This window comes from Colius striatus, chromosome 5 (assembly GCF_028858725.1).
Source record: "Colius striatus isolate bColStr4 chromosome 5, bColStr4.1.hap1, whole genome shotgun sequence".
NCBI classification, from domain to species: domain Eukaryota; kingdom Metazoa; phylum Chordata; class Aves; order Coliiformes; family Coliidae; genus Colius; species Colius striatus.
Genome location: NC_084763.1, coordinates 52,679,181 through 52,703,991, shown reverse-complemented (window position 1 = coordinate 52,703,991; position 24,811 = coordinate 52,679,181). Strand labels below are relative to the sequence as shown.

At 35.4% G+C, this 24,811-nt stretch overlaps 1 protein-coding gene across 3 annotated transcripts in view; it reads left to right on the top strand.

Annotated features, from left to right (window-relative positions):
* MLLT10 (MLLT10 histone lysine methyltransferase DOT1L cofactor) overlaps window positions 1-24,811 on the top strand; it is a 121,930-nt gene that overhangs the window by 54,980 nt on the left and 42,139 nt on the right. For all 3 annotated transcript variants that reach the window (XM_061996316.1, XM_061996317.1, XM_061996318.1), the window contains 3 exons: window positions 746-841; window positions 5,151-5,406; window positions 7,383-7,949. In XM_061996316.1, coding sequence (XP_061852300.1) covers window positions 746-841; window positions 5,151-5,406; window positions 7,383-7,949 — 919 coding nt within the window. The remainder of the gene's footprint in view (window positions 1-745; window positions 842-5,150; window positions 5,407-7,382; window positions 7,950-24,811) is intronic.

Genomic DNA, 24,811 nt, shown 5'->3' with positions numbered 1-24,811 from the left:
AAAGACGTTACATATTGTGTTCTAGCAAGTACATTTTTAGATGGTATTTTGGAGAAAATAAGTTTGATACTTTATTCATTTTCTTGCCTAAACTCTTATTTCTTTCCTGGCAAAATTAGATTATAAGTTTAGTTAAATGGATTTAGGGCTGGTTAGAGACAGGGTGATCTCCAAGTAAGTCAGCTGGTATTTATAGTTAATAAGCATAGAGATAAAAATGTGTTTTTCTTTCAGTTTTGTGACTATATTGCCAATTAAAAGATTCTACCATATTACTGAATTTGGGAACCCATCCTCTTACTCTCTGACCCTGATTCCATAAAATAGGTTTCTGATATTTCTTCCATTGTGACTGAAATAGAAAGCTGATACTTGATGATATCTGAATATAGTATGTATGTATTAGATCCCATTCTGGTGCTTGATGAGAGTGTTCTTAATCCCTTTCTTTTCTTGATTAGTTGATTATTGGGAAGATGAATAATATTCACAACAGTGGATTCGTAAATGCTGACTATAATCGAAGAATTTAAGTTTGTGTAGTTTGAAAGCAAATATAAACAGTTGATTTGCTTTTATAAAAATATCTTAAAAAAAATTCAAAACATTAATGTTGATTCCGTTAAAGTAGCCCAGGACATTTTTACTGTATCTCTTAAATTTTGATAATGCAAGATGCCGTGTAAAATGGGTTATGTTAAAGATTAAGCTGAACTTAGGTTCTATTCTCTTTTATAAATTCTAGAAATATAAAGAGAAAGATAAACACAAGCAAAAATATAAGAAGCAGTCGGAGTCGTCACCATCCTTGGTTCCATCTCTTACTGTAACTACAGAGAAAGTAAGTCAATGTGTTTTTCCTCTTCTTCCACTTCAATTAATTATGTTGACATTTCGTGACATAATCATACCACTGTGGATACATGAGCTTTATAATGACATAGATGCTATAATTATCAAGCACACTTGGTATTTTTTCCTACGAGGTAAAATCCTAAGATACATTGAGGTTTATCATATGGAGAAAGGCTTAGAGTTTTGTAATTGAATAGTGAGTGATTTGGTGACCCCAGTCAGGTGCCACTGATACTCCATTAAGTTTTATTTCATTGACTTATGTTTAAGAATTTGAGAAGTTTTAGAAAATCTTTCCTTTGAAATTCACTTGTGTGGGCTGAGCTATCACTGAACCTTTAAGAATTTAAGCTGGTACTTATGAAATTACAGCTCATGATTCATGTACTAGTAACATTACATTGCCTTTTTGGCAGTCTGCTTTAGTAGGTTTTGTAGTCTTAATGTGCTATCAAATACCTAACTCAAGAGACAGCACAGAGGGTCAAACAATGACTGTTCTCCTTGTACTCTACTACAATCTCTTTTGCTCTGTGCGCCCAAAAAATGACAGTAATGATAGCATTACAGAGCAGAAAACATTTGTCCCATTCACGTGGGAATGTTTGACATCTGAGTCAGGAAGTCATGGTTTGAATTAATTAGCCATCAGTATGTAGAGCATTGATGGGGTTTTTTTTTAGCAAAGATACTGAAGCTTATGTTAACTGTACGTAGTTTGTTTGCCGAGATACAAATAGACACTTTTGTTTAATATTGTATGTGGTACACCAAAACCTTTTCAGGACAGGGTAAAACCTTTGAAATACCAACTTTCTCTAGTCTCTGGAAGTATTCCCTTGACTAGTGGTATCAACTTCAAGAGTCACCACCAAGGAAGTTAGATTTTTAGTATGCTTTGGATATTCTTTATTCTCAATAGCAAGATGATTAACCAGAGGAAGTGTACCTGTTAACATCACATTATTCCTGAGACTTACTAGTCAGTGGTTTTCTGAAAGTCAATTTGCCGCTTCACTGTTTTGATTTAAGAGCAATTAGACATTGCAGTCAGTGAGTGTGACAGTTTTTATTGAAATGAAGTTGTAGAACTTTGAATAGTATTGACTGGTCCATGTCATTTGTTATTTCATTTTCTCAATTTGTCCTGAGCATATTCGCCTTGAATTTGAGAAAACTCGTAAAATTGAAACAGCTTGTAAACTCCCTACAATTTCTGTTCAGGTTTTGTGCTATGCATGATCTTAATTATACTCCTTTTGTACTTTGATCTAATAATCACTATAGGTTTTTAAAAAAATGGTATTACTGTGTATTTGTGTAGAAGTTAAAGTATATTGAAATGTTGTTTAGTTTTGAATCCTTTATGTTAGAATGTGTGATAATGCTGAAGACACAGTTGGATTCCCTTATTCTGCAAAACTTTTTTCTAATTGCTTTGTCCTCCCTAGACTTTTCCTAATTACAAAGTTTACAAGTGTAGAAGCCTGTTTTTTTTATTCCGAGTAAAGAGTGACAGTATCTCTGAGTTGTTTGCCATACCATATGAACATTTAAAATATGATAATATTCTTTTGAATATCTAAATCTCACCTCTTCATGATCTTAGAAATCATTAAATAGGTAACATTTAAAAAAAAAAAAAGAAAAAAGTTACAACTCCTATAGTTAGTAGCAATGTAGACCTAGAGCAAATACTACAGAGAACAGAAACTGTAATTCTAGAACCTAAATTTTAATGGAATTAAACGAAACTGGAAGTATTCATTGAGGAATTTCAATATCAATACGTGTCCTTTTAGTTTTCTTTTTTTTAACATCTTGAATCATCTGTTGTGGGGTTTTTTTAAGTTGTTTTGGTTTTCTTTTAACATGTATATGTTTTTTTACAAAGTATCTACTGGATATTTGAAAGTGACTTGTTTGTGGATAGTTCCTTCAGTTATCTTCTTTTAGTGTTTTTTTTCCCAAGTCTTTTTGGCACCATTTCCCTGTATTTGCTTTTATAAGATATAACTTCGTAAAACAAGCTTTGTTTTCTTCTGACATAAATAGTTGATTCAGCATATTTTATTAATATGTTACTTTTGTGTGTCCTTTTATATACAGTTGTCAGAATTATTTGGACTTGATGTCTTTTTCACAACAGTCTGGCTTTGCAGTGAATGCATTATTTTATCATGGTATATAATCGCTTCTGCTACCATATTGTTCCTGTGTGGGGAACTAGAATTTGAAATGAGTTTTGTTTTTCTCTTTTGTAGAACTTAAATCCTTTGTGATAAATTGATAATGACCATTTATGCAGGTGATACCTTAAAGCGTGTTTTTATCTGGATGAGTGATTTCTCAAGGTAGATTAATGAAAGGCTGCAGAATAAACTGTGAATTTACATTATATGAGTTAATACACTTAGCATGCCTGTTTCTTGTGCAAAAGAATTTAATTCTAAATTATATATTGAATTAAATATAAATTTAATTCTAAAATTTCATCAATTCAAAGAAATTTTACTGAAGTTCCAGTCCAAATGCTGTATGCCATGAGAAAGGCATTTTTGAGCATTCTCTGTAATGGCTCAGCAAATACTGCTTAGTCTGGAGCAGTTAAGTTTGAAAAGGTTGAAAATAAAAGAAAAATTAATTATTTTTTGATTAGTGTAGTAACAAATTTTTCACTTCTGGGGCACAAACTTAGCTTGGTAATTTCACTGGAAAATATTGATTGATTTTTTTGAGAACAGGATTAACATTCAAGAAATAGTCAAGCCCTTCCAGATAAACCAAGGAATGGAGTTGGGTGAGAGCATCAGGGGAATCTGTAATATAGATATTTTTTTGCAATTAATAATAATTCATCAAGGGCAGTATGGAAGTAGAAATTTCAGTCTTCCTGAAAGCTTTCATGTTTAGTTATCTCTGCCATTTGCAATAGACAATAAGTTCTGTGTAAATATCTTCATCTGTTATAGTAAAAATATGGAAAACTATATGCCAACTATACAAACCTGTTTGTCAAGATGGAAAAATACTGTACTATAGGCCTAAATTTAGCAAGCATCCCATTGGGGAAGGGAAGATGTGTGCATGCTCAATTTTGTGCTATGTTGACGTGGTCTTTAACCAAGGTACAGTTAAATACTATTTTAAACTCTTCTTCTATAAAGATCTGAAAAAGCAAGCTAAGCTAGTTTAGAACAAATGAGTGTCTTGTAGGTTTGATCCATATGTTTTGTTGGAGAAGCTCTATACAGTCAGAAAGCTATTCTACTAGCTGATTTGAATATAAATAACAATATAATTTCCTTTTTCCTAATTTGGTGGTTTCCTAATTTGATGGTTTCCCAATGTTGTTCACAGTTTCCCTGCTCACCTAATTGCTTTCTATGAACCTAGTTTGATTATTGTTCACCAATATGAACAAATTTGACAAAATTTAATGGAAGAATAAAGGGCCTAAAGATTAAAGTAATTGAAAGCCCTGTAATAAGTTCATGGGTGCAGAAGAAGGTCCAGAATTCTTGGGGATGCATGGGGATTGAGGAATAAATTTACATTGGGAGCTCAAGAGTGTGTTACACTTTTTCCTTCCTGTCCAGCAGCAGGTTTGTAGTAGGTATCTAGTCATTCCTACTTGTATCTTGGCACCTAGATCTCATGCATCTTCATGACGATACTCAAGGAGCTGCTGAATGGAACAGTTCAGATAGCAGGGGAGATCCCACTGTGATTATGGGAAGTGAAGATATAAAGGGCAGTTGGGCTTGTTCAAGTTGATTTTTGGTTCGGCGTTGAGACTAAGAAGTCTTTAAAATTCAGTTTCTTAGGTTCTGAAGCCTTCTTCAATTCTGCTGCTGATGGAACATGTTTCTAGTTTGACAAAACAAGCTGCAAAAAATTGTCTTTTCAGAAAAGCGTTTAAAGTCTCATTTCTGATTTCACATTCTTAATTTTAACCAGTAAATTAACAGTATCGTATTTAAATAGAATGTAAAGATTGTGTAGCCATAGATTTGAGATTAATCCATTGACCTCAGTGAAATTAAAATTTTGACTAAACCTGACATTTTAATGCTTTTTTTTTCCCAAAATGAAGTTTTATACACTATAATTGTTTGCTGAAAAACAGAACAATTCAATTTCTGTAAACTCCTGCTGTTACCAGTTACCTCAGTATTTGATCACTTCTAAATTTATGAGAAAGAACGGGTTATTTTAAATGGTTCTTTTGTGACAGGTTTATTTGTGTGACTTGTTTCTCTTCTCTTATTTCTTCCCTCTTATCAAAATGCTAGACATACACAAGCACTAGCAACAATTCCATGGCAGGCTCCTTGAAGCGGTTGGAAGACACCACAGCTCGATTTACAAATGCAAATTTCCAAGAAGTTTCTACACACGTTTCAAGTGGAAAAGATTCTTCAGAGGCTAGAGGGTCAGAGAGCAAGGGGAAGAAATCTGCAGGTCACAGCTCAGGTCAGAGGGGAAGAAAGCCTGGTGCTGGAAGAAATCCAGGAACAACTGTGACTGCAGCTAGCCCTTTTCAGCAAGGTATTCGTTGTTAGGCTGTAACATGACTTTTGCTTTGATATGCATTAGAAATCTTACATATTTAAAACTTGAAAAGTAGTTCATCCTTTATCCTTAATAATAGAATGTTGTTTGGGGAAAAATGAACTTTTTTCAGGGAAGAACTGTTCATTGTCATAACGAAAAAGGTTGTGCATATTTTAAGGACAAAACTGATGCCTTTGTTCAGATTGTTAAGGTATTCTATTTATCTGCTAAAACGATTAGTTTCTTTATGTGCTGTAATGTTAGTCTAGGGTAAAATTTTAGTATATGAATTTGAGTGTAAGGGCCTGTCTTAGCACTGAAAGGGAATAATACTAATGTTTTTGGTACGTGTTATAATGAATCTGAATTAACTAATGTGTAGGATATAGTGGCCCCTAAATAATTTTTGAAGATGCAGACATAAAAAATATAACCTTTTTTTCAAAGTGAAAGACCTTTTAAACTTCTTTTTTTGGTCACTGAAATACATAAGCAGAAGATGATTACATGACAAATAGGTACAGTTTATTTATGTTTATTTACCGTACATAGTGCAAGAAAGTTGATGTTTTGAACGTGCCAAAGCCCACTAAACGCACTTTTGGTATTTCTGAAAAGCAAATTTTAATGTGGCATTGTCAGAGTTGAAGGAAGATTAAAAGCATGTCTATTACCTATTACTTAACTAACGAAACATGTTATTTTTAAACACAGCAGACTGGGCCGTCTATAAAGTAATTGCTTTCTGTAACTTTACTTCCATGGGACTATCTTTTTTGATTTGTCCAAAGCAATAGATATTATTCTTCCTTTGAATTTATTTGTTCAAGGAATATTTAAAAATTTGTCTAGAATCCTTTAAATATTTCAGCCTCTTTTACTTGGGGAAAAAAAAAAAGGGAAGTGTTTTTATGTTTAAATTCTCGAAACTTTGGAAATTGCCTTCAGGAATCCTGCATTTGAAGAAAAATCTTGCTCACTGCAGATGGCAAAATCAATATTTGCTATGTGCATGTATTTTCTGTAAAGCTGCATTAAATGAAGTTGTTATAACTTAGTTTAAATATAAACCAACAGTGTTTCAATGGTTTTTAAATTTCTGTATTAATGCAAACTGCATTTAAATGGAATTCTTAATAACATTCAGTGGAGTACTGGTGATAAAACACTAATTTTTAGAGGACCCTTTTTGTAGTTAATGTTCTGTTTAGGAGTATTTTCTTGACAAGATAGTTATCATCAGTCTGAGTTCTACAAAACAGTACATACAGTCACCTACTCTTACGAAATTCCTGAATTTCAGTGAAAACAGGTGTGCTCTGTTTTTCTGCCTTGCATAGATTAACACAGGGATGAAATAACTCCATTCGAAATATTACAGAGAAAATCTTTATAGTTCTCTGGTGGTGCTAAAGAAGTCTTAAAATGCCATTTTAATAAACTTTTCTCGCAAACCTCTCCTGTCCTCTCGTGGAACACCTCAGCCAGAGTAAATTAAGTGCAATTACTGTTCCCTTGACTTGTGTCAGACCCTTGATTTAGGTACAATGGTAAGGAAGATTGCAGGAATAGTGTAGATGCCATCATACCACTTTTCTATCAGCCTTCTTTTTATATATGCATATGTTTAAGGAAACCTGCCTTGACTTGCAGCAGGTATTTATTGTGGCTTCAGAACACAAGGGATATCAAAGCTGCCTAATCAGCAAAGTTGATATAATTTCATTCATTTTCACTTTGTTTGTGCCCCAAATTGAAATCTGAATCTCAGGTAGGAATCTGGGAATCAGATCCAGCAGAGTGAAGATCAGCAGGAGAAGCAATGAATGATCTTAAATTCTTTAGCTCTTGGTAACTTCATAAAGGTCCTGCCCTTCAAAATTTTATATTCTAAAATATTAATATTTCTCATCAATTTTCATCAACTACAGGAAAAAAATATTGTACTCTTTTTCTTTCTTTTGTTTTAGGAAGCTTTTTGGGCACTCCTGGGAGCATAAAGTCATCTTCTGGAAGTTCTGTTCAGTCTCCCCAGGACTTCTTGAGTTTTACAGATACAGATCTGCGAAGTGACAGTTTCACACATTCTCAACAGGCTTCATCAACCAAAGATGTACATAAAGGAGAGGCTGGGAGTCAAGAGGGGAGTGTCAGTTGTTTCACTTCCTTAATTGGTCTCCCTTCATCATCAGCTGTTTCCCAATCTAAAAACTTTGACAGCTCACCTGGAGACATAGGTAATTCAAGCCTTACTTCTACAGCATACAAACGAGCTCAAACTTCTGGAATAGAAGAAGAAACTGTAACAGAGAAGAAACGTAAAGGAAATAAGCAAAGTAAACATGGGCCTGGTAGACCCAAAGGAAATAAAAGTCAAGAAAGTATTTCCCATCTATCAGTTTCTTCTGCTTCCCCAACTTCATCTGTGGCATCTGCTGCAGGAAGTGTGACAAGCTCCGGTCTTCAAAAATCTCCAACTTTGCTCAGGAATGGAAGTTTACAAAGTCTTAGTGTTGGCTCATCTCCAGTGGGTTCAGGTAGGCATTTATTTGATTTGTTTCCTTACCTCAAAATGTGCCTTTATTATTTTAGCCTTAATACTGAGTATGCTTTTCAAGAGCAAAGAATCACTTAAAGTACCTTGGTAAAAAAAAGAATCAAAAAATTAGAATGTCACTGTTGGAAGAGTAAGTTTTGTTACTCGTGTTTAGGTGCCACTGTGCTGTTGGTGGCTCTAGTAGATTGACCTGTGTATTGACCTATATGCTACATAGATATAAGTTCTGAGGGGGAAAGATAAGTTGCATGAAAATAGGTTCCTTAGAAACATGTGACAAGTTTCTCTAAGAGAAGTGATAGTTTATACACACTATATTGTCTGTATGTTCTGTTACAAAGAAAAAAAATCAGTAGTTAAGCATGTCACCTATGCTGTGTATTTCATGCAATTATTTTTTTTACCAGTGCTGTGTATGTCAGTTATTCTTTTCACCAGTTTAGACTAACTAAAAATCAAAATGACTGTATGGAGAATTATCAGTTAGAACACGTAAAAGGATCTTGTGAATCTGGACTCCTGTGCAGCTGGATGGCATTTTCATATTCTTGTGTGCTTTTTTAGCAATTGAAATTGGTTGGTTTGTTCTTCCTCTGTTTTAAATGTTATGTGCATCAGGGGCTATGAGGGGCTTTCTGTTCCCAGTAAACCTGTGTGTGGAATGACCTTGCAGAATACTGTATCTGCCAAAGTCTTTGTTGCTTTGAAATTTCTTTTTGAGGCTTTTGTGTTTGGATAAAAAAATAGCAAAGTATTTGATACATGTTTTTTTTAACTTTGGAATTTTGTTCTTTTTGTTGTTCCTAGTGGATTTTTTGCTTAATTTTCCTTTTTTTTAAAAAAAAAAAAAAAAAACAGAAATGAGAACTTGAAAGTTTAGTTGTGGGCAGGGGTTTGTGCTTTTATGTTGTAGATTTTCACTATATAAGCAAGAGATACTTTAAAAATATACTTACTTCAAGAAATAAAAACTTTTGTTTCACAGCAAGGTGGTACTTAAAAACTTGATCTCAAAACCTTGTTGGTTTAAATCTTTGCTAGATATAGGCAAATGGTGATTTTTCTTGTGAGTAATAATAGTAATAGCAGTGGCAACTATATTAAAAAAATGATTCCTGCATTGAATCAATTGGGGAGAAATGTGTGTGTGTGTGTGACACAACTTCTTAGTTCACTGTTCATCTCTTTTTATAAAATGCAATTTTAAAAACATGTTAACCTCATATCTGTTACGAACAGAGATCATGCAACAGATTTAGATTAGTGTTCTGATTATTTTAGTATGAACTTCCTTATTCTCTAAAGGTCCCTTCCAACCCCTACCATTCTATGATTCCTTTATAATCCCTTTGAGGTGGTTTATGTATTGTTGTTGGGGTAACAGATGGAAGTACAAGAAGTTGGTTTGAAGTAAATGACCCTTGTTTCCCCCCTTCTATTTGTCTTTGAATATTCTGGTCTTTTCAGCCCCTAGAACAGACATTTCCTGACCAGGTCCATCTTTGCTTCCTTTGTCGTCTTTTACATCTCATTCTTCTATGTATAAAATACCAATGATAATGTTAAACTCCCTTTGTAAAAAAAGAAATACATGGATGGAAATGCCAGGTAGATTTCATTACCTTTATTATGATATTTGGCCTATAATTCACCTCTGTTAACAATACTTAGATTCTTGCTAGCTAGTGTTAGTCTTGTCCTCTAAAAGAGTGATATTTTCTTAAGGTGTCAAACAATATGAATGAAAGACAAGCAAACAACTAAACCACCCCAACAAAAACCAGAAAACCTGAAGAAACAAATCAGTTGGGATGTCTTTGGCTTTGAGCATGAGCTCTATATTTGGCCATAAACTTATGCTAGAATCTGACCATATTGTTTTAATGTATTATTTTCCCTGATTTTCCCTTTTTCTTATGGTTGTAGTGCTGCTTTCCTCACTTCATCATATGCATTCTCTGGGTTTAGCAGTCCATTTACAACTTTGTTACAATGAGGAAGGGCATATGAATATTATCAGAAACACACATTTTCTCAGGTATGACATGCTGGTGTTTCTCTTTGAAATGTCTCTTTATTGTCCAATAACAAAATCCAACAAGGGAATCTAAAGATTTTGACCGAAAACCTCAAGTAAGATTTCATACATGTAAATACTTTGAGAGAAGCAAAGGAAATCAAGCCAAAAGGTTTTAATGATTTACTTGGAATTGCCTTATTACTTGAAAGAAGCAGAACCAGGAATGAGTTAGACCATACTAAACAAAGCCACCATACTAAATAAAGCCTTTAAAGCACTTCTTCAAGATTATCCTCATTTTTTTTTTAAATAACCTTCTTAATTGCAACTATCTTAAGCTACCATTCTTTTTCCATTTTCTTAAGAGTACTTGTTGAGGTCCATAAAAATTCAGTACTTCTCAGATGTATGATAATCGTGTTCACAGTTAATGTTCAAATTGGGTGAAATGTGAAGGAAAGCTTATTTTAAAAGATAATGCAGATTCATCATGTGCTTTTTGTACTTAGTTAAATATCTTCCATAAAATTTTTATTCAGATTAAGTACATTCAGCTCATTTTGTGAAAATATTTACCCTCTCCAAACTTCTCCAGTCCATAGAAGTTCTGTTTTCTTACTTAATAAGAACAGAGATATACCATGAATAGTAAGACTATCTAATTAAAAGGTGTTACCATGCATACACATAGGTTTTATTACAGTTGCCATGCAACTGATTTGATGGGCTCACAATTTTGAGCACTTAAATGTTCACTCTTAATACTCTTAACGTTTTTTCTGAAATGTATTTATAATCTAATAGGAAAGACTGTATGGGTTATTTTAACAGTGTACTCAAAGGAATAGAAAATAATTAAGAAGAAAGTTTAGTTGATAGAGTGATAAAGGATTTTTATATTAATATTTTTCCAGTCTGTTGCTGGTTTTCTTTTTGGTTTTAAAAAGTGCTTCTTTAGCCAATAGCAGCTTATTTACAAGTCATACTTAACTTTCTGCTGGAAATTCACAAGCACTCTCAGTTTATTGTCTACAACAACATGAGTTGTCAGTGAGAGTTACATAAAGCTGATACTGATTCCTCCAAAGTCAGATTGGTCTTTGGAGTGATTTTAAGATCCAAATTTTTCAGTGAGAGAGAGTTTTATCTGAATGCTACAATGTTACAGAGCTGTTTTGCTTTTTAAGTCACACTAGTTGTATTCCCAGGATTAAGTTCATTCTCAGCATCCTTTTAGGGTATAATTCTTAAAGATTTCTAGTCTCAGGTATTGTAAAGCAGTGATCCCTGCTGCTGAAGATTTTAATTTTTCTGCTGTTCACAACAGTGGTGATTAACAAACAGAAAACCTTCATCCAGGGGTACTAAGAGATGAGTAGAGTCTTGTCCCAGTGCTTATCTCTGCTAGCATTAGATTCTAAGATCACACGTTTCTTTTACTATACTTACTCTTCAGCAGTAGAGCAGAAACTAAAAAGGAAGGAAAAAAAATACAACTGTGATAAATATTTTCCATACATTCTGTATTTTCTTGACAAGCAGTTTGTGCAGGCTCTTTCTTTCGAGTACATTTCAGGGTGTGAAGAAACTTCCCTGGTGTCCCACAGTAATAGGAAAATTAAAAAAAAAAAGTGATGCACAGTACCTTCTGACTTTCATGGAAAAATGCAGCAAGGTAAATGCAAAGCAATCAGGTTTCAGAAGTAAAGAGAAATTTTTGTTTTGTGGTAGATAAAGTTTGTGTATAGTTTTCTTGGAGTTCTGCATGGCCACTTGCTGCTGGAAGAATTACAGTGCTTCAAGAATACAGCGATACTTCTTGGTCTTCCCCAGTTCCAGTCTTGATTTCAAGTGTATGACAAATTTTATAGTATCAGTTTCAGTTGCAGGGGACTTCATGGGATCATTTGCTTCAATATTTTAGTTTTTCCATAATTGATTTAATGCCCTTATGAGTACTGTAAACCCTGCAAGACTTATGAAGCAATTATTTTTTTCCCTAAGAAGACTGGGGAAGGTTAAATTTCAAATTTGGCTTAGAAATGGTTATACCATTCTTTCAGCACCCTTTCTGTGCCCATCTTCTGGAACTCCTTTGTCACAGTTGAGGCAACCTTATAATTTGTCTTCCTGCATTTTTATCTCTACATCATATATATTCTATCCTTGACCAGTCTTCAGTATGCACTGGTTTGTAACACTAGACAGTTTTTTGGAATAAAAGACCTTTCCAAACCCAGCATTGCACTTCAATATAGCAATATTTCAAACTCTGATGTAGAAACAGTTAATGATTTTTAAGCATGTGCCTCTCTGGATTGATCTTATGTCTCACACAGTCAAAATTCAGCTTGACGTAGGTGTTTACTAAATGATTAAGCTTAGACCATATATTTTATTCTCCTTTCTCATCTGATTCAAACACTGATGAAGTCTCTCCCAAATGTTATGGTCCTGTGCAATGAAATGATAACAACCTCATGCAACACTACAGACCTGGGGATATGTGGCTGGAACACTGTTCAGCAGAAAAAGATCTAAGGGTATTAATCAACAGCTGGATCAACATGAGCTAGCAGTGTACCCAGGTGGCCAAGAAGACCAATAGCTTCTTGGCTTGTATCAGAAATAGCGTGACCAGCAGGACCAAGGAGATGATTGTACCCCTCTTCTTGGCACTGGTGAGTCAACACATTGAATACTGTGTTCAGTTCTGGGCCTCTCCCTACAAGAAAGACATGGAGGTGCTGGAGCATGTCCAGAGATGGGCATTGGAGCTGGTGAAGGGTCTGGAGTATAAGTCTGATGAGGAGTGGCTGAGGGAGCTGGGACTGTTTAGTCTGGAGAAGAGGAGGCTGAGGGAAGACCTTATCTTTAAACTACCTGAAAAGAGACTGTAGTGAGAGATGTTGATCTCTTCTCCCAATTAACAAGTGATAATACAAGAGGAAAGGACCTCAAGTTGTGACAGGGGAGGTTTAGATTGGATGTTAGGAAGAGCTTTTTCCCTGAGAAGATTGTTAGACACTGGCACTGACTGCCCAGGGAGATGATGGAGTCACCATCCCTGGAGATATTCAAAAGACATGTAGATGATGTGGTGAGGGACATGGTTTAGTGGTGAGCTTGGCAGTGTTGGTTAGTGGTTGGACTGTATGATTTTAAAGGTTTTTTCCATCCAGAATGATTCTGTGATCTTGCTATTAATCTTGTTGACCTAATGATGATGTAAGACAACTCTGCACTTCCAAGTATATGAGTAACTTGAAACCATTTTTCATTGAGATATCGAATCCCGAAGAGATTATGTTAAATTGTTATGATGTTATGTTTGAACTCCTGTAGCCTTTGACTTACTGGCTAAATCTATTGGGAGACAGAGTCTAGAAAAAAAAAAAAGATGAAACAATTTGTGCTATTACTTTTATCTGCTAGGTGCCCCAGAAGCTGAAGCGAAGAAAGATGACTTGCTGTATTAGAAAGCCAGTTTGTATTCCAGAGGGACAGAATAGAGAGATCAAATTGATAATAATAGAAGTTACTGACTTTTTAGGACTAGGCTAACGGTGTAGAAAACACACAAGGCAAAATTAAAATGCAGACACTGTTATTCTCCATTTCAACAGAAATAGTTTGATACGATAGAAAAACGTTAATGTGGATGATTGTTGGTGTAGAAGACTTGGAGATATTAATAAATTAATTGGGGAAAAATTTGCATGAGGTAGTAGAAGCTTTTGAAAATGGGATTATCATGAAAAAGATCCCCTATCAATGTTCTTCAGTAAAACAAGTGTTACCCAGCAGCTACATCCAGAAGTAATAAATTGACGATTCTTTGTGATGAGTACCTCACATTTTTGTGTTTTTAGCCTGTCAGTGCTAAATTTCAGCATGTCTTTGAAACTTGCGGAGTTGTAGGAGACCAGGGGGTAGTTAAAATGATGTAATTGTGTCTGATAAAAGATGTTAAGAGATGTAAAAATGTTATGGTTAATGGTGATTATTTTTAGTAAAAATGTACTAAATGTCTACATTTCAACTGATACAGTATGACATTGCAAATAAAGACCCATAATGACAGGAAGTCAGAAAACCTTTGCATGAAATATAGTTATTGGAAAAGTATCAATTTTAATCAGAGGATTATGAAAGTGCTTCCTTTGAAGTTATGTTGGTTTCCCTGTGTATCAGTTACTGATCTTATTTATTGGAAAATTCTACAGTTAAAAAAAAAAAAAGGATGTGAAGTCAGGGTAAAATGGATCTCTTGGTAAGCAATACAAACTAAGACTTGTGTTGGTGGAGCTAAAGAAAGTCTAAGAAAGATGGATAAATACTTGCAGGATAAGGATGGCCTTACAGGGAAGAGCTGAAAAGAAAATGAATAAAGGTGAATAATCAGTTATATTTGGACTACCAGTGCAGAGCTGTGTTTAAAAAGATTTAGTATATATATTTAGTATATATATTTAGTATATATAGATTTCTAAATTCAAATATACATATTTTTGAGTGTGAACATTTTCCAGCATCTGGAGTCAATTTACTAGAGTATGGCATTCTAAGTTAAATGTGAGATAGCAATCAGTCTTTTAACTCTATAAAGTCTGTTAAAGGTGGCAAGGGAACATAAAAAAAGTGCGTGAGAGGAGCTGGCAAAGAAGAGGCCTGACTAGAAAAGGAGCAGTAGGTTCTTTTTACCCCTTCTTAAAAATTGTACTTTTCAGATCTTATAGACTTTCATGTCTTCCAGAAACCAAATATAGCTGAAAAGTGACGAGTATGTGTTGATAGTATATACAGCATTTTTATTCCTTTGAAAACCATCAAGTTCATCTGGTAAAATTCTTTTTTGTTTGTTTTTTTGTTGTTAGTCAGAGGTGATAGCACTACAGACAGGTTTTTAAAATCAGAAGGAAATGTACTTTACATTTAAATTTTCCTTTTATTTGATGTGGAAGCCACAGTACCAGAAGTTAAACTGACAGAAAGTTTGTCCAGGATTACAACTGCGATGACTAATTTCTTATACAGATGTCTGATGTCTAGAGCTGTTGTTGATTATTATAATAATTTGTGAGATTACCCTGTAAAGTTTTGAAAACAAAAAATTTAAATAGAAATACTAACACATGTAGTAGTATAAGAAAGACTAGTTACCTTAAAATAGTTGAGCTTTTCACTGAAAGAAGTTCTTGGGAACAGATCCAGACTTAGAGTGGATTTGTGTTGATAAAGGGGAATTATAGTATCCATAAAATATACTCTCTTTAAACAAGTATCCATATTTCCCTAGACTTCTGTATTTAAGTAATTTATTTTACTTTCTTAAACAGGTTGCATGGATGTGATAGGACTAAGAAGAGTAGCTTTCTGAAGCTCTAGATAGCCTGTGCTATGGTGTGGTACTGCATGTGTTGCTTGGTCCCACACCAGGATTTGTCAGGTGGTTCCCAGGCAGCTTCATATGCTGTGCTTGTTGACTGTCTTAACTGCTTAGCTCTAGTTAAAATGGAAGGAACCAACTGAATAAGCTTTACAAGTAAAGTAAAAAATTTCAATAGCTTTTTTATTTAAGAACAGTTTAGAATAAATGGAAACTGTGGAATCCAGTGTGTGTCCAGGTGTAAAGATGTATCTTAGCTCCGCTAAATGACCATATATCCCAGTGCCTTTTCACTGTGTAAAATATCAGAAATATCACACTGGATTACGTGTAGTGGTAAAAAAATTCTGAAGAGGGTTCTCATTAGACCAGGCAACTTTAAAAAAATAGAAACTTTTGTCCAAAAGAGGGATCATTTATGGTCTTCATACCAGTGTAGTTCTAGAAACTTGAGAAAGAGATGCATAGAAGCTGAAAACAGCGCAGAAGAGTATGAACACGTCTGGGGCTTTTTCAGATCCTTTGTACTTGACTTGATTTTGTATCTATTTCCCATTGCTTATTTGTTTTGAACATTTATGAGAGGGATTTCCTGATAAGAATGACTATAGGTTCCAAGTAAATTTACAAAGAAACTACAAAACCCCCCCATTTCCCCATCTTCCCAAACAAATGCGAAAGCAGCTCATAAGCTGTCAGTGTAGTTACTTTTCATTTCAGAATCTCAGATGCAGGTGTGATGTTGTTTTGTGTGTGTGTGTGTTTGTTTTGTTTTAAAGTGTGATCACTGTCATGGACTAATGCCTTATCTGAAGGGTTTAGTGGTTGCTTATAACAAATAGCATCATTTCAAGAGCCAAAGTTACTAGGCTGTTTTTCTGCTGGGGGCATAGTAAGTAGTAAGCTCAGAATGTAACTTCAGTTTTTGTATGCATAAACAATTCTCTTAAAAACAGGTAATGAACAGTAAAAGGACAGTGACTCAATTGAAGGTTTTAATATGCAATCCATTCTGAGATACTTTGAAACAAAATGAAATAAATGATCTGGAAGCTTCAAAGTTTTCCTGAGCAGCATTGATTTTAAGGGAGAATAATTGTCGTGTTTTAAATTAAGCAATAAGGATTAGATGAAGAGAAGAAGGATTCAGCCAAGTGTGAGAGGCAAGTTTGTAAGGCAACAGAGATAGAAAATAAAGGAAAACAATGAAGTCCATCTTTTATAGCATATATGATTACATTTCACAATCCATCACCTTTCTTGACACTTAGGATGTTGGAGTTCAATAGCTTGGCTGTACATTGTAGAAGAAAACTAAGTGGTTAGGAGAGTACTTCAGTCAGGAAAGAGGTAGCTGCCAATAGAGGCAGTTACATGAGGAACCCAGACAGTAGGTCTTTTTTCCTTCCAGAATAAACCACCTTTTTTCATCTGCCTTCTACTAATTTATTGGGTGTGGAAGGGAGTAGTGGTAGGGGAACAGTTCTCCTTCTGTTCTGTGTTGAGTCTTGGGAGGAGCCTAGAATTAGCTCCATCAGTCACATGATGGCCCTTCATCATGTAACTGGATGAGGTCTGTGTTAAAACAGTTTGTTTCAAAGGAATTAGGTTAAACGGGACATTTTCTTGCTAGGATTCCTTGCATCTCATCTCAAGGTTGTATATCTGTAGCCATTGTGCTCTTCCATGAATGGGTCTCTTCCATTGATTTGTCTAATAATTTTTGAAACCATTTCTGCTGTTAATGTATGAAACGTGAGAAGTGAGTTTCATTTTATGCATTGTAAAAGGATGTGCTTTGTTTGCAACTGTTGCTGATCATGTTGTGACACTCCTCTAAAAACAGTGAATAGTCATTAGAAATATTCAGCGCCTTTACAGTATTCATAATTGATAAATTTGTCACTTCTCTCATTATCTTTTTTAGATGTGGATATCTTAGTACTTTTTTTTTTTGCCATTCATACTATATCCTTACCCTGTTTTAGTGCCACTATATCCTTTTTTGAGAAGTGCAAGTAGTATTTGAAATATAGGTGGAACATAAATTTTTAAAGTCGCATTATTATGCTTTTTGTTTTGTCCTCTGTTCTCTTTTGATAATTCATAAGACTGTATTTGTCTTTTTTGATCATTGCATGGCAGTCTTTTTACTTCCTATTGGGAATCTTAAGGATTCCAAAAAAGAGACTTTCAAAGTAAGAATCAAAGGTGTGAATCCGTTTTTTTTTCATATATTTATTCCATTGTAGCACATGCTTATTGTGAAAAATTCGTTCTGCTAAGCACAGTAGCAGACTATTAAAGTGTAATTCATGTGTCCTAGAATTGGCACTGTTCTCTTAAGGATAGTGTATGCTGTGAATGTTAAAAAGACTTTTTTCCCCTCGCTTTTGGTAGCTCCAGTTGAAAGGGCTTACTGCAGTTTGTTTCTCCTACTTTGTTTTTATGTGTGTTCTTGAATTGCCAGACAATTCCTTGTTTTAACCCCATGTTACAAACTACCAGATTGTTTTGTCATCTCCTTAACTGCTTCTCTATTTCATTTATCTATGAAGTGTGTATCTTGTAGTAGTAAATACTTCACTGAGGCATATCTAGTGTATTCAGCTTTAAAACTTTCTGAAAGCTCTGAGTGATGCTTTGGGAATACAAAGCATGTGATGGTTTGGATTAGCGGTAGCTCTTGTATGGTACAATTTTGAAGAATCAAAACCTAGCTTCAGGTGATCTAGGCCTGAGCTTGTTAAAAACTTCCACACCAGCCCCACCCCAGGCACCCCCAAACACTACCCAGTGGTTCCTTAAATTTGCAAGGGGCTTTCCTTAATCTCAGAAACAGTGGTGGCTCAAAATGGCTGCTGTTTGTTGTGCACCAAAATTGAGCGTAACTGGAACGAACTGGTAGAATCAAATGCAGGCTGTGGAGAGTAAGTGTACAGTAAGTGTGGGCAAAACGATTTTGCTCTCAAGACAGCAGTTGCATGTGTGTCCTGCACCTGAGGCAGAATTTGTCCCAAAAGTATAATGTATATGATTCCAGCCATCTGTACTTTTCAGTGATTTATTTTGGTCTTGTAAAGCAATAGGTTTGATTGTAAGTGTATTTTTGGACATCGTTGGTAGTTATCTGAAAACTGTCAAAAAATGTTAATTGAAATTTTCAGTTTCATTTTTATGAGATTAATGCACTTTTGTCAAGAATCATCTAGGATGTGTATATTGAGGGGGTTTTTTCCTACCACAAAAATTTAAAAGCTTTAATATTTGCTTTTTTACAGTACAGACTTGGTCTGTAATGCTTTAAAATGTTCTAGATTTTAAAAGTTTGACTAGTTAGTCAAGTATAGGCAGTAGGTAAAAGAGAAGGATTATTTTTTTAATGACTTCTAAATTAGTTTTGTAATATTCTAGTATCAGTGACAAAAGTTTAAATTGTCTTTGTTGTGAATTCATTTTGTTGGTATTCTGATGTTCAGAAGAGCCTGGCAGTTAAAAAATGGCTTATGACAGCAGTCTTTAGTAGCTGCCAGTTGCAGGGAGAATAAAGAAGAGAAAAATAAAGCATAAAAGACCATCACCATGTTGGAATATGAACAGTTATTACAGTCAAACCTCAGAGGCTGATAGAGGTAGAAAATTCACCCATGGAAGTATGACACAGGTGTTCGCCACACTCTTGCTTGCAAAATCATTCATTTGATCATCTTGTCACACCAAACATGTAAGCTGAGGGCTTTTTTTCATTAGTAGTGTGAAAAAGTAAGCCAATAAATTGAAACTATAATAATTTTGTAGTCGTGAGGTCATCTTCTAAAAACCCAACCCTTGAAGAAAAAGTAATTAATGTGAACATCTCCTTTGGTGCACTGCTAGTTAGATGTTCTTTCTGCACATTTGAGTTGTTCTTCAGTTGAGCTGTCTGAAGTCCAGCAGACACAACTGTTTTCTGTTGAACTTCTTGATTGCTTGAGTGAATCTATCAGTGAAGAAAAAAAAAGATACCTTGTGATTAAAGTGAGCAAGACAGCTTCAATTTGAAGTTTATAAATTTGTTGTGAACAATTTAGTTAAAATTAATGTATTGTTGGGAAGACTGTTGCTGGAAAGTATTTGAATTTTTCTTTGTAATAGTAGCTGTAGGATGCAGCTAATTGGCGTGTGTTGGAATGTTGTTCTAACACTCAACATTTAAAAGCTAGCAAACACTGATAAAAGAAATACAAGTAAGAAATTACAGTAGATAGAAATAAATCCATTTCACGATTTGAGCTACTGTAAATGATCAGAGCTCTATTACAAGAAAGATGTATTCAGGTACATTATTGTTCACTGAAATTCCTGTCTATACATATATCCTTTTGTGAGTCTGTTAAACATGATCTTAACATGAAGCCCTTTTTTTCCTAACTCAAAAGCTTTCTCGAAGTTGATGAATACCATACATAATGGTAAGTTATATTAGAATCTTTTTCAGAGGTTCATTTATCACAAAGGGTAGCCTTTTGTGGAAAAGCCTGATTGAAGGTCTGCATATTCTATGGATTGGGTGAAATACAGGTCTGCAGTGAGTCAATTGTTCAGTACTTGAGTGAAAACTTTGTAGATTGTCTGCAGGAGCCTGATAGGTCAATAGTTCCTCAGTTCTCTTCTTATGATCTTTTTGTATGTGTGCAGTAAAATGATAACAGTTTTATTCCAGTTCTGAGATTCTTTTCTTTAATTTTGTGAATAGCGTTTCTAGTTGTTCTTCTGTGCTCCATTCATAGGTGTGTTATAGTGATGTCTACCTCAGGCATTCTCCCACTTACCTGCCTGACTACTTAAATTACTACAAGTAATGCATGTGAAGGTAGCCTTATTTTGTCCTTTCTTTGTTCTGACAGCCCGATGCTGCCCATTTGTGGTAACAGTACTATCAATTTCAGAGGGAGCAATATTGAATCTTTACTGTATCTAATTGCCCTTTGCCTTTAGTTATTCATTATTGGCTTTGTACGTCTAGTTTTGTATTCACTCATAGTCAGTGGAAACAAAATGTATCTTATAAAATTAGAACTTGGTTTACTTTTTCAAGGCTTTTGTTAATTTTTAGGAAACACTCACAGCTATATTCACAAGTTACTGAAGGATTTAGGAGGGAATATTTACAGTTTAAAACCCTCTTATGAGGCTAGCTTTGAAGGTGATCAAGTTTATTTCTCAATTTGATATTTAATTGGTGTCAGGTCATCTGTTAATTTTCTAATTTTTTATCCATTGGTATTAGCCAAATAGAATGATTTTCTTAGTTCTGTACCTGTATATTGGAAGAGCAGTGCTGTATGCATTGCAAATTGTATTGACTTGGAGATCAGTATATGAGAGAGAATTTAAATGTGTAAACTTTGCATGGTGAAGTTATTTGCATTTTAAGCTAACAGTCATTAAAGGTTTTATAGGACTTTGCTTTTCACACTGTCAGGGCCACTAATTACATCTGTTAGACAGATGTCTGTAGTGATGGCTCTCTCAATAATAAAAATTAATATTACATTAAATTTGTATTTCATAGTCTACATGTGGTGAGAAATATTTACATTTCTCTAGATTTGCTTTGCTTTAGTAAAATAGGTTTAGCTTTTTTCCTTTTGATATAGGGTTTCCCTCTCACTCTCCCAGGTATACAGTGCTCTGAACCAGCTTTGAGATGAAGGAAAGCAAGCTCACCATTTTTCTGAACAAAAAAAAAACATCTGAAGGGTATCTGACAAAGTGTGCTGAATTTGGACTTGGTGAGTTTCTGCTGTTTTATAAGCAGAGCTTTTTTGCTGTTTAATGTTGAAGAGGTACAGGTTCACAACAGTGCAGAACAGAAATTGATGGAACTCCATTTGTGATGATTTCTTTCCACATTGCACTTCTTAAACAAACCTAATTGTGTATTCCTAACTCCCGCATAGAAGTTGGAAGGGCATAGGGGAAAGTGGTTACTTAACACTGTACACTTTCTTGTTGAGCAATAATAATCCTTTGTATGACTCATTATTATGGGGCAGCATAATGTACCTACATAATTGTTTTAGAACAGTGATTGGGCAGGATTTATCATCTAATCTTTTTTTATGTATTCTTGTTTTGTCAGAAGCACATATATGGGTGAAATCAAATCAATGAGGGTAGGTAGACATGTTAATAAGAAAAGCAAGGAAAGATTTTACTGTGTGTATAGGATGAAAACACAGTGAGATAAATATTTAAATATAGGAAGATTGTTTACCACAACAACCTGTTCAGACTGTGAGTCAGACAATGCTGGGGTGGGGACCATGTATCAGGAACTTGTTTTTTCATTGCACTGAGTTGAAGCTTGTCTGCACATCGGCAAGGAAGTGGCAAAAAGAAAGAACTCAGAGTTTTGGTTTGAGTGGAGACAAATAAAAATTTGGAGCAGAGATGTTTGTTTGATAGTTACGCTGGTATAAAGGTGATTATGACCTGTGAGCTTAATCTGGTGCTGACCAAGTGTAAAGGAGGAAAGGTGTTAGCTAAAGTCCTGAAAGGGATTGAAAGGGATTGTTTGAAAAAGAGGACTAGAAAAGAGTCATACAAGATGTATCTTTCCATAGAGATACCTGTCTTTAGAAAGAAGTCAAGACACTACAAGGCTGAAGTGGTACACTGCGATTTAAGGCCTGACAACAGTGCACCACACAACTGTTCACTCACTCCCTCCCACTGGCAGAGGCCCCAGTGAGATAAGAAGAGATAACCAAGGGCTTTGTGACTGGAGAGGAGGGCAAGGAAGGCTCGCTTGATATTTATGGTTCTGGGCAGACAGACTCAAATACTCAAATTAGGGAAGAAAATAAGAACAGTTTAATCTACTTCCAACTAGAAATAGAATAGAAAGCAAAACCAGAGCAGGATGATGAGAAAAATACAACTAATACTTTAAGCTATTCTTCCCCCACCTCTCCCTTCTTCCTGGGCTCAGCTCCCTGCTCCTGATACCTCCCCTGTCAGCGGTGCAGGGAGACAGGGAATGAGGCATGTGGTCAGCCCCTCACAGATGATCTCTGATGCTTCTTTCTTCTCAGAGGAGGGGAACTCCTCACATCCTTCTCCTGCCCCAACATGAGGTCACTCCCATGGGATACAGTCTTTAATGAACTTTCTGGCATGAGTCCTTCCCAAGGGCTGCAGCTCCTCACAGACTCATCTAGTGTGGGTCTCCTATATGGCCAACAGAACTGCAGGCATATTCTGCTCCATTGCTGCCCTCCTACAAAGTCATGGCCTTCTCTGCACACGGTCAGCCCTGTCTGAGGGTCCTCCATGAGCTGCTGGCAGATCTCAGCTCCACTGTTAGGCTACATGGGTTTCAAGGAGATAGCTGCTGTCTCACCACAGGATGCAAGGGGCTTTCAGCTCCAGCACACCTCCTCCTCTTCTGTCATTGACCTTGAGGTCTGTATTGTCTCTTCTCTCTCATCCAACTACTTCCACCACCTCCCAGAAAGAACAACTCTCCTTCTCGGGCTTCTTTTCTTAAAAGGTGATTGTGGAGGTACCCAATTGGCTCAGCCCCAGAAGTGGATCAGAGGTAGTGCAGGGAAAGATTTTGAGCAACTTCTCACAAGAGGCACCATTACAGCCCCTTCTCCATTACCAGAATCGGCTCCACACAATCCCGTGACAAACACTTAGGTGCTCTTTTTCTCAGTTTGATGGTCAACTTCTTGTATTTTTCATGCTTCTTAAAAAACCTGAGAAATTGCAGTTGAGAGATGGAATTTTCACCACTGTTCATTGTGTAATAAGTTTCTGCTTTGTTCTCAGTCTTTCTCTGGTCTTTATAGTCAAATGTTTTTTACTTGACCTTGAAGTCCCATTACTTCTGCATCATTTTTATGGGCCTACCACTTGAAAGCAGGAAAGGCTACAGACATACATATCTGTTGAGGATTTTAGTGCATACTTTAGAAAAAAAAAAGACTGTAAGAACTGATGGCCTGAATGTTATTATTTTCTATTAGGGCTAGCTGTAAATTGCAGTGGTTAGTTGTAGTCTTCTATGGCTACTTCTGTTCTCACTCATCTGTCTTCTGTCTTTTATTTCTTATTCCTGTTCCTGTTTCAGGTCTCTGTTCTGTCTTGGGTTGCAGTAAGGAGAGAGAGTGAAACCCAGCATGCCAGTCCTAGCACTGTGAATGGATTTAGAAAACAGCATGCTTCCAAAGAAACCTTTCAGTTGTGTAGCCCTGAACTCTGCATCAATGCAGGAAAAATTTAGTAGATACAGTAGGCTTTTTTTAACTGGGTAACCTAAACTACACCAAATCTGTACTGAGCATGAATGAGTTAAAATTTTGGAATCTAGCACAGCTAGGGCAGACTTTTTCAGTGTTGGTAAAAAGGCATCTGTCTGTATTGAAGCACAGGGACAGTAGTACGCAGCTAAAGCATATAAATTGAAAAAAAAAAAGAACGAGAGGAAGGCAAATTACAAAGTCATCCTGAAATAGTTCCTTTATGCACATTTTTTCAGAGTATTGAATAATGGAGTGTTATTGTTCAGCTGTCAAATATTACAACCTTAGATATAACTACCCATCCGTGAGTTTCTAGAATACTGCTTTAAAGCTTTAGTTCTTGCTAGTGACAGCTATGTGTAGTCTTACAGTAGTTGAGACAACAGCTGTTCCCCACCACCAGAAATATCTAATCACAACAGAATTGTCATTGTTATTCGTTAGCTTCTCTAATGGCCTGCTTTTTGAAAAGTCTGTTTCAATCAAGCATCCTGCAGCATGCCTTCAAGGACACCAACTTCACATCACTGGAATCCAAAAGAGAGAGCTTTTGAAGTAGAAACTCCTATAAAAGACTATATTATGTTAAGAGTGAAGAGAAATCTAGTGCTTCCAGCGACTCAATATTTAAGCATTGAGAGAGATTGATGTCAGAATGGTTTGAAGCTGTGGTAGGTTTTCAGATATCTTAAGCAAACACATTAAGTTCTCCCTGGAAATGATTAAGAAACTTAGGTCACAAGTGTCATGCTTCAACTTGGGAATACTTATTTAGTGACTCTAAAACTGCTTCAGTTCTAGTATGCCATGTTAAAGTAATGAGACTTGCATATCTGGGTTCACCACGACAAAAGTGAGCATCTAAATATTTCTTTATTTAGAAATTTTTCTTCTATATCTACCTAACTTTTTCTTCTTGCAAAGATCTTTCTGTGCTATCACACACTTGAACTACAGCTCTTTCTGTTTCAGATACGATCATGGAGCTCTTTATCTTTTTGCTTTTATTCTAGAAGAGTACTTCAAAGCTTCTTGAGTCAGACTAGAATAAGCATGAAAGCCTGAATGTGTTTTGTTTCAAAAAGCTGAATTAATTACGTATGTGAATCTTAGGCAGTTACAAAGCATCTCAAAGGTCT